The sequence below is a fragment of the Rattus norvegicus genome, chromosome 1, assembly GCF_036323735.1.
Source record: "Rattus norvegicus strain BN/NHsdMcwi chromosome 1, GRCr8, whole genome shotgun sequence".
NCBI lineage: Eukaryota > Metazoa > Chordata > Mammalia > Rodentia > Muridae > Rattus > Rattus norvegicus.
The window spans coordinates 208,392,666-208,401,548 of NC_086019.1; the positions used below are offsets into that span (position 1 = coordinate 208,392,666).

At 54.3% G+C, this 8,883-nt stretch overlaps 1 protein-coding gene across 3 annotated transcripts; it reads right to left on the bottom strand.

Annotated features, from left to right (window-relative positions):
- Positions 1-475: 475 nt before the first annotated feature.
- On the bottom strand, positions 476-8,587 carry Mrgpre (MAS related GPR family member E). Of its 3 annotated transcripts, XM_006230870.5 has the most exons (4): positions 6,135-8,587; positions 5,270-5,367; positions 3,913-4,016; positions 476-3,775 (listed from the first exon to the last, which is right to left on the bottom strand). In XM_006230870.5, exon 4 carries the CDS (start codon positions 3,720-3,722, stop codon positions 2,793-2,795), a length of 930 nt encoding a protein of 309 aa, XP_006230932.1. In that variant the 5' UTR covers positions 3,723-3,775; positions 3,913-4,016; positions 5,270-5,367; positions 6,135-8,587; the 3' UTR covers positions 476-2,792. The 3 variants fall into 3 exon arrangements, with proteins under 3 accessions (XP_006230932.1, XP_008758385.1, NP_001002288.1); XM_008760163.4 differs by lacking the exon at positions 3,913-4,016; NM_001002288.2 differs by lacking the exons at positions 3,913-4,016; positions 5,270-5,367 and having other exon boundaries at positions 6,135-6,365.
- Between the last annotated feature and the right edge of the window lie 296 nt (positions 8,588-8,883).

Below are 8,883 nucleotides of genomic sequence, written 5' to 3' on the forward strand. Positions count from 1 at the left end.
GCTCTGAGAGCAGAAGGGGAGAAGTGGTCAGGATGGGAGCTAGCTGCAAAAACAGGATGGTCTCTTGGACAACGGGAAGAGCAGGCATGCCTGAGTCTAGAGAAACAATCAGTGCAGGCAATTGGAACACACACACACACACACACACACACACACACACACAAGCCATAGTGAGTGGAGTGAGCTGTTCCCATGGTGATCTCAGGGAAGGATGCATATGTATTTGGAGATCTCTGGGAAGAGATGTTTATGCATGAAGTCCAGTGGAAAAGAATTTTGAGGTGTCCCACATCCATCTGGGAGGAAGGATGGATCCTGAGGGCCCCTGATCTGACTGTACCCCAGGGTGGCTAAGAGGTCTGAGTAGGTAGGAGACATGGGCACCCTGGGTAGGCTATGACAATCCAGCAAGGCAGATGATAGATGTACTAGTTTGCTTTCTATTGCTGTGATAAACTCCATGACAAAAAGGAACTCAGGGAGGAAAAGCTTTATTTGGCTTGTTTACACTTCCAGGTTGCTGTCCGTCACTGAAGACGGTCAGGTTTGCACTTCCAGGTCATTGTCCATGACTGAGGGCAGTCAGGGCAGAAACTCAAGCAGTAGCAGAAGCAGGAAGCATGGAGGAAAGCCATTTACTGACTTGCCCCTAGGCTCATGCTTACTTAGCTAGCTTTTTATAAAGCCCAGGCCCATGTGCCTGTGGGTGGTTCTGCTCACAGTGGAGTGAGCTCTCACACATGTATTAGCAATCAAGACAATGCACACAGGCCAACCTGACCAAAAGAGCTCCCTAGCCAAGACTCTCAGACAACTCTGGACTCTGTCAAGTTGACAGCTAAAGCAAACTAGGAGTAGAGAGATGGTCTGTGCCATGCTCCGGGTTGTCTCAAGCAGACACGGGGTTCTCGGAACCTCAGAGACTCTGGGCTAATGTCCAGTTGGGTAGACACCGGTAAGGCTGGCTCAGGGAGAAGTGGGTGTCCAGAGGTCAAAATTGGACTTGAGGACAGGCTACTTCCCTGCCTGCTCTCAGTTCTCAAACCGAGGAACTGAAGTTGGGAATCCTGTACTGGAGGCAGACAGACAGCCACACTGGCTCCTAAGCTCCAGCGTGGGTGAGGAAAGGCCCTCGTGGGGGATGCAAAGGAAGAGGAGGACCAGCACCCCAAGCTCCTAGTCTCCTGGCATCCCCGAGTTTAGACTTGCCAGAGATTTTGAGATGAAGGCACCATACCACAGGGTGCATCCCAACACAACCTGAGTGGGGTAGGGGAGTGAGTCGCCAATTCTGGGATGCCAGGCGGGTTCTGATGTCCGTGTCCAGTCTCAGGAACAATTTTATTCATGACAGAGACCAAGTGTCCCTCCATCTGTGGGCCTGGTCCGAGTCAGGATTACATCCACACAGATGTCAAAGGAGACAAGTATGTCATGAATGTGGGTCTGGAGTGCTGATGAAGTAATAAAATCCTCTTGGGAATTGCTGCTGGACACAACTCCAAACACTGCGGTTGTAAGTCAACTGACTGTATTCAGTGAGGAAGTAGAAAGGTAAGGGGTGAGTCAGTGCGATGATACATGGATGGTGGCAAATCCTTTCAGGGTCAGTGGGCTCCCAAGCCACCCCTGCCTAGATTGGGGTTGGGGTCCCATTCATCTCTGTGCTCCTGACTAGGCAGGAGCTCAGGCACCTGAGGAGGCCTGCAGCCAGGCTGCTTCCTCAGAGAACCCCTGCTAGGTAGGTAGGCTCTGTCCAGGAAAGAGGTTGAGGAGAGAACTGTCCATGTGCGGAAGCCGTGGGCTCTCTCCTCCTAGGTAGAGGTGCATTGGAAGGGGCTTGCTGCCCATGCAGAGAACCTCACTTTGAGATTCAGATCCCAGAGCCACTAGGTTTCCTGAAGTGTTCGTGCGAGGTTTATATCCTCCAGTGGTCTCTCTCCTTTACACATTTCCCTCTGTGCTTGGTTTCCTGAGGTGGGTCTTCTAAAGCTTATTTTTAGTGTGTGTGTGTGTGTGTGTGTGTGTGTGTGTGTGTGTGTGTGTGTGTGTGTGTGTATGCGTGCGCGTGAGAGAGAGCACATGCGTTTGGACTCACACACATGTATGTATGTATGTATGTATGTATGTATGTATGTATGTATGTATGTACGTACGTATACCACATGCATGCAGTGCCTGCAGAAGCCAAAAGAGAGAGACAGATCCCCTGGAACTAGAGTTACAGATATGGCCCAGTCAGGGGTTACAATCTCTGAAGCAGCTGGGATGGCAGGCCTGTGCCAGCTTTGCTCTCTGGCTGTGATGTGGAGTCAGGAGGATGCCTGCTGCCATAGTTCAGCCACTTATTCCTCTGTACCTAACTGAATGTCCAGTTTCAGTGTCATTTATGCCTCACCAAAGGAAGGAGCATGGGACGCCGAGAAAAGTCACCACACACTCTAGCTAGGAGGATGCTAGTGGTAGAGGGACAGTTGCCCACCACCATGACTAGCCTGTCTCATGCCTGCCCTGTGTCCTCACTGTAGCCATGGAATAGGGGGATGGGTGGCCGTGGAAGCAGCTGTCATGAGGTGGTCCTGGAGCTCTGCCTAACATGCACCCCCCCCCCCAGGCCCTCCACGGACACATCGCTCTCTATCTGCCCATTCCCAGAATCCTCCCAGGGGACACATGACTGGGTCATCAGCAAAGATGCCCCTCCATTGTCTTACCGATGGAGCTTTGATCCCAGGTTTTACCTACGTCAGGCAGTTCCCATGGGCTGGGGCTGCAATTGTGACCCACTGGTCTTAGACAGTCATGTCCACAAGTCCCCCTTGGGAAGCCTCTCTCACAGCCCCCAGCTCAGCTTCATCCCCCAGTGCCCGCTGGAGCACCAGCCGGAGGGGTTCCTGAAACCTCTGGCCAGGTGTGCTGCCTAAGAAAAAGTAGATGGCAGGCTTGGCCGCACTGTGCACACTGGCCATGAAGAAGCTGAAGTGATAGAAGTAGAGGGGTGTGTGCCAGGACAAGTTCTTGGACAGCCAGAAGATGCCAAAGGGCAGGCCGCAGAAGAGGAAGAGCAGGATGACCAGCAGGACCAGGGTGGGGAAGCCCCGGGGCTGGTGCCTCTCTGGACCTCGTTCCACCCGCAGCAGCAGGAGCAGGCTGGTCACACACATGGTGCAGCACAGGGCAGCCAGGAGAACTGCCACTACCAGCCACAGCATCCCACACAGGTGGTAGCTGGGTGCTCCGAAGAACTGGGTGCAGGCGCCGCTCAGCAGCAGGTCCAGTAGCAGGCAGAGCACCCAGATGAATGCACACACGCAGGTGGTCAGGTAGCGTGGGCGGCGGCACAGGTACCCGGAGGGGAAGAGAGTGGCCAGGCACTGCTCCGTGCTGATGGCCACCAGGAGGCTCAGGCCCACAATGTAGCAAAAGAACCGCAGCATGATCAGGCTGATATGGACGAATTCAGGGAAGTTCAGCTGGTCCTGCAGCAGCTCAGGGATGATGGCCACCATGTGGCAGCAGAGGAAGATGAGGTCGGCGCAGGCCACATCCAAGAGATAGATGGAGAAGGGATTCCTGTAGACGTTCTGGTTGAGCAGCCAGAGGGCCACTCCGTTGCCCAGCAGCCCACCCAGGCTGAGGAGCTCAGTGAGGGACAGGATGGTCAGGTTGAATGCCATGTCTCCCTGGGTGCTGGGAGAATGCGTGTGCACTCTCAGGGACATCGTGGCTGATGTCTGCGGAAGTCTGTGTCGAGTTTCTCCAGACGCCCCTGCAACTGTAACGACACAGGCTCAGGAGCCGAGCCTACCCTTGCCCGCTTCTGAGGACCCAGGCTTGGGAACAGTAGGTGACAGAAATGGTGACAGCCCCTGGAGGAGGTGCGCACTTCTCAGTTCTGTCTCAGCACCTTACCTAACCTCCCTCTCCAAGGCGTGAGATAGAAAGGTTTCTGTCAGTTGTCCCAGGGGCTTGCTCATACTGCATGCTCTGTGCTTTCCCTGGAGGGCCTGGATGATCTGGAACATGGGGAGACAAAAAGGGGCCCAGACCTGTGGCTCCCTTTGTATAGGAGACATAGGACCTGGAGGGATGACTCTGGAGGTCCCCTTGTGTTTGCCATCTGCATAAAAACTCTCAAATCTTCTAGGCCTTTCTGGAACATTCCATGAGGGTGTATTGCCAGTGGGCTCTGGACCCTCTAGCTGGCCATGGTATCTTATAGGCAAGGTAGGCCCAACAATCTCAATCTCTCTCTCTCTCTCTCTCTCTCTCTCTCTCTCTCTCTCTCTCTGTCTGTCTTTTTCTCTCTCTCTCTCTCCTTTGCCCTGTGCCCACAGCAGACAGTACTCCAACCCTTCAGGGAGGCCACTCATTCGTCCCTTTCCTTCCTTGAAGGGGAAGAGGCAGTCGTCTGAAGGTGAAGCTAAGCAGAGTCTCACCTCTGCCTTCTTTGCCTGAGGCAGTGGCTCATGGATGCTAAAGGGTGGGGCTGGAGAGTCCGTACAATCCTGACTTATCATGGGGGGGGACAGTGCCAATGAGGCAGATAAACTCCATACCTCACTAGAGACCCAGACCTCAGAAGGCCAGCATGTCCCTGTCCCGCCCATCAACTGGGATCCCCTGTCTTGTCCCAGCACCTGCAGTCATCTGTCCCATCCTATCACTGCCTTCAGCTTTTCCTTGTGCTTTGCAGAGACAGGACAAGGCCTTTTGCTCCCCAGAGATTGGCTGGAGCCTTCTTCCTGCCTTGGTGCCGCTGGTCCTCTGGTCTCCGTTGGGGAGTGGGGATGTCAATCCCTAGGTGGAGATTAAAGGCTCCACTCGTGGCTTTGTGTTCTATCCCAGCTTGCAAGGCACTGAGGGGCAACGGGCAAGGGTATAGGGAGTGCAGTGGGGTGATTGGAGTCTAGCTAGTGGGGCTGGGTTCTCTGAAGTACCGTCATCCCATGTTAACCAGCCCTAGGCACACATTCCACAGGGGAAAACACTGACCATGGCCCCAGGCATTCCTGCTCTTACTGGTGGGTCAAGACAGTGTCCCCACGCCTAGGAAGCCTTGGAGGGGTTGCCATGGTCAGGGGGAACACTCAGAAGTGAGACCCCTGACACAAGAACCCTCTCAACCACTCACTTCCACACACCCATGCACTGAGCTGCTTCCAGGACCCCAGGGAGACTCTGGCTCTGAAGGAGCGGGTGGTCTTCCCAGCCTTGAGGTTCGGCCATCTCCCTCCCTCTCCTTTTCCAGCCCGGCCTACTCACTTACCTCTGTACCTGAAGAGGCCTGTCCGTATACCAAGGGCCTCAGTGCCAGTTAGAAATGAGGACTAGGGAGAACACAGTCCTGCATACCCCAGGGAAGGCCTGGGAAGGAGGGAAGAGGAGAGCACATGGAAAGTGAGGTGGGCAGGGAGAGGAAGAAGAGAGGGAGGGGAGGGAGGAGACAGGCTGAGCATGGGAGCTATAGCCACACCGGGGAATGATGACAATGGCAACGATACAGAGGTGACAGACAGAGCAAGGCTTAGCCAGGCCTGGCCAGTGTCCCTTCCCCAATAGAGCCCTGTGTGGGGGCTGTGTGGAGGTCACCTGCCCAGCTGGAGGTTGGGGTCTCAGGGCTGGGTAGCAGGAAGGAGCTCTGTGGGTGGAAGCAGGGAGAAGGAAGACAACAATGGAGGAGAGATACCCATTTTCCCCTTGGAAAAACAGGAGGCTGGGGTTGGACATAGGTGTGGCTCTGCCTTCTGTAGATTGGCATCAGGCATGCCCTGCCCTGGCTCTGCTCTCGTTGGGGACAGTGAGGATTGAGGATCAGTGCTAGGGGAACCGGCTCCTGGATCTCCGTGGAGTAAGACCCATCCTCCTTTCCCGCAGAGGACACAGTAGTACACGGGGGACTGATGGGACAGGAGCCTCACCACAGGTGGGGGGAAGGTGCTGTTTAACTCAGCTTCCCTTCTGGAGTGGCCCAGAGCTGCCTGCAAGCCAGATGGCACAGCCCAAGTCAGAGGATGGAGGATAGGCCAGCTGCTCCTCCCCCACTCGCCCAGCGGCCGCGCCCCCATCACCCAGCAGACATCCAGCTCCTGGGCGGGCCCCAGAGCTCTGACCAGTATCCCGTGGCTGCTCACCGTTCTGCGTCTCCCTGCTCCACCCTGAACCTTGGAGGAACTGGCCAGGAAATTCCTGGCCAGGCGGAGGCTCCAGCTGCTGCCGGAGCTGCTGAGATAGATGCAGGCGGGCGCTCAGACTCCGCGTCAGCAGGCTCCTCAGTGTCACATGGTGTTGGAGGGGCTAGGGCTGGTCAGGAAATAGCCTCTCTAGGGACTTTGTTCGCAAGCTGGGTTCAACTTCGGCTCAGGTATGAATGGCAGGAGACAGCCAGCTCCTTCCTCCAGTCTTCCTGAGCAAGCCTGGGACTCAGAGAAAATCGGGATAGTCAGGGAAGCTCAGACACGCCCAGCAATGACCTCACGGGCTCTCCTGTCTAGACTCAGACACCCAGGGGCCCTTTAGAGACCACTTCTGTCTACTGATGACACAGAGGGGCCATCATGTGCCAGGCCCTAGAGACCCTCCGTCTCTAATGAGCAGAGTGCGGAGGCTGTTGGCCCTGGCAATTCCAGGCAACAGAGCAGTGGGAGGCCAGGTTGTAGCTGAGGCAGAGGGTGATGGCTGGTGTGTGTACAGTCTGCAGCAGAGAGAGGGACAAGAGACAGTTTCACATGGGTGAACCCTAAGAATTCAGGGCTCTCTGATCATCTTAAAACCACGAGTTGCTGGTCACAGCTGGTGTTTAATAAGAAAGAGCATGCACAGGCCCTAGCTTAGGATTTCCAGAAGTGCGGGCCCTAGCAACTCTCTTTTCCACCTGAGTGCTGGGGGGAAACTTTAGATGTATGGGAGAGTCCCAAGAGGAACCCAACATTCACCAAGTGCAAATGGTCCTCATGGCAATGATGCCTGTGTCCCTATTGCTTGTGGAGCCAAGCTGGAACATGTTTCTGACAGTGACCGTGTCCCTTAAGAAATCTGGGCTGCAAACCTGAAGTTCTGGCATCTCCCTTCATGACCACAGGGTGACAGTCACACTCAGGAAATCATGGTGTCTGATGACTGTTGGCAGCTGAGTCCTGAGGGTGTCACCTGTTGGGATGTCTCCAAGCTCCATTCCCACCTGCCTTATCTGCTGCTGGGATTCTATACATCTCTGCAGGGTGCTGCTGGCTTGGCTGGCCACCCTTGAGAGGCTGTGCCAGCAGAGGGCGCTAGAGAGGAGAAGGGTCCCATCCTGTCTTGTGTGGGCACATCTTCTGTTTTGTTTGTATGAAAGTCTCCTTTAGCCCAGATTGGCCTTGAACTCTCGATGTGGCCAGGAATCTCTGATCCTCCTGACTCCATCACCCGAGTGCTGAAATTACAAACCAGGGTTATGTCTATGTCCCCACACCTTGCTTATGTGGTTCCGGGGGTGGAACCAGGGCTTTAGTCAGGCAAACAGTCTACCACCTGAACTCCATCGTAGCCTCACCTCGCGTTTTGAACCCTCTCTTTCTTTTGCTTTAGCTTTCGTTGCAGTCCAAACTGCTCAGCAATTCTCCCAGCCTGGTGGTAGCAGTTGGTTCTAGTTTGTGGTCTTTGTAAAATTTGAAAAACTGCCCCTTGTTTGACATTTGAGAGACACCAGCTACCAGCTGGCTGGCTGCCCTCCTCAGAAGCCCGAGGTGTGACTGTGTGGCCTCAAGGCTTAGAATGAATTCGACCAATGGCAGCTCCTTTGAGTCCCAGGACGGGGGTGGGAGTGGGGTGGGTGCGTGGAAGATTCTAGAAGCTGCTGCCTCCTGCAGTGTGAAGAAGGGAACTTCCTGCAGGCCCTACTTTTGCACTGTCTTAGGGTTCCCTTTCCCGTTTGTGTTCTTCAGAGACATGCAGCTCTTGCCTCTTGACTATCCCTGTTAGTGTTGGAATTGTCCCAGGAGTCCCACACAAACATGCCATTTGGCTGGATCTGGCAGTGCTATGGGCTTTGACCAGAGTGACAGGATTCTTGGCAACTGTTTCGAGAAATGCTAGCGGCCCGTGGCGTGTGTGGCCTCAGGGCTAGTCGTAAAAACAGCCATGATGAACTGTGGGTGAAGCAAAAGTCAACGAGTGTGGGAGTGTCCTGTGGCAGCGGTGAGTCCTGCAGAGAGCACAGCATGGGCTGACGTCTTCTGGGGGACTTACACTCCCAGTTCTAAGGGAGGATACCAGCCAGAAGCACTGCCCCGTCTGTCGTAGAAAGCAGAAACTCAATAGCGATGATGACTTTAGCACCAGGCAGTGTAGGTCAAGGATCCCTCCTGAGTGGGGCATGACTCCCAGACGCCTCCAGAAGAGGTCTCCGGCAAGCACCTGGGATGAGGCATTAAAGGGGCTCACCAGGGGAACCCCAGTAAGGAAACCTCAGGAAATCATGAAAGATAACTTAAAAACCCCAGAAAATGGACCAGAATTTTTTAATTATTAAAATAAAAATAGTATAATTAGAAGATTGATGGTATTGGAGAACTTTATGTAGATTAACTTAGAAAATAAAACCACAAATTACCAAGATGGGATGCTTCTCCTGTGTCTCTTTGAAACAGACTTGTTATCCAGTCCTGGAACTTGCTATGTCCTTAAAGTGGGCACTGAACACATAGTGAGGCTCCTGTCTCTGCCTCCCAGGCCTGGTATTTCGGAAATGCTTCACATGTCTTCCCCCAAGAGACGTTCCCTTGTAGTGCTGGGGCTGAACCCTGGCCTTGCTAGACAAGTGCTCTCCCACTCAGTTGCATGTCTTTCTACTATGTGTAATGGCCGAAAGGCAGCTCCCAGGGAGGCCAGATACCCAGAGGC

Bases quoted from the DNA above. Each gene is read 5' to 3' on its own strand.
- Mrgpre (XM_008760163.4), bottom strand. From the start codon at position 3,722: ATGTCCCTGAGAGTGCACACGCATTCTCCCAGCACCCAGGGAGACATG.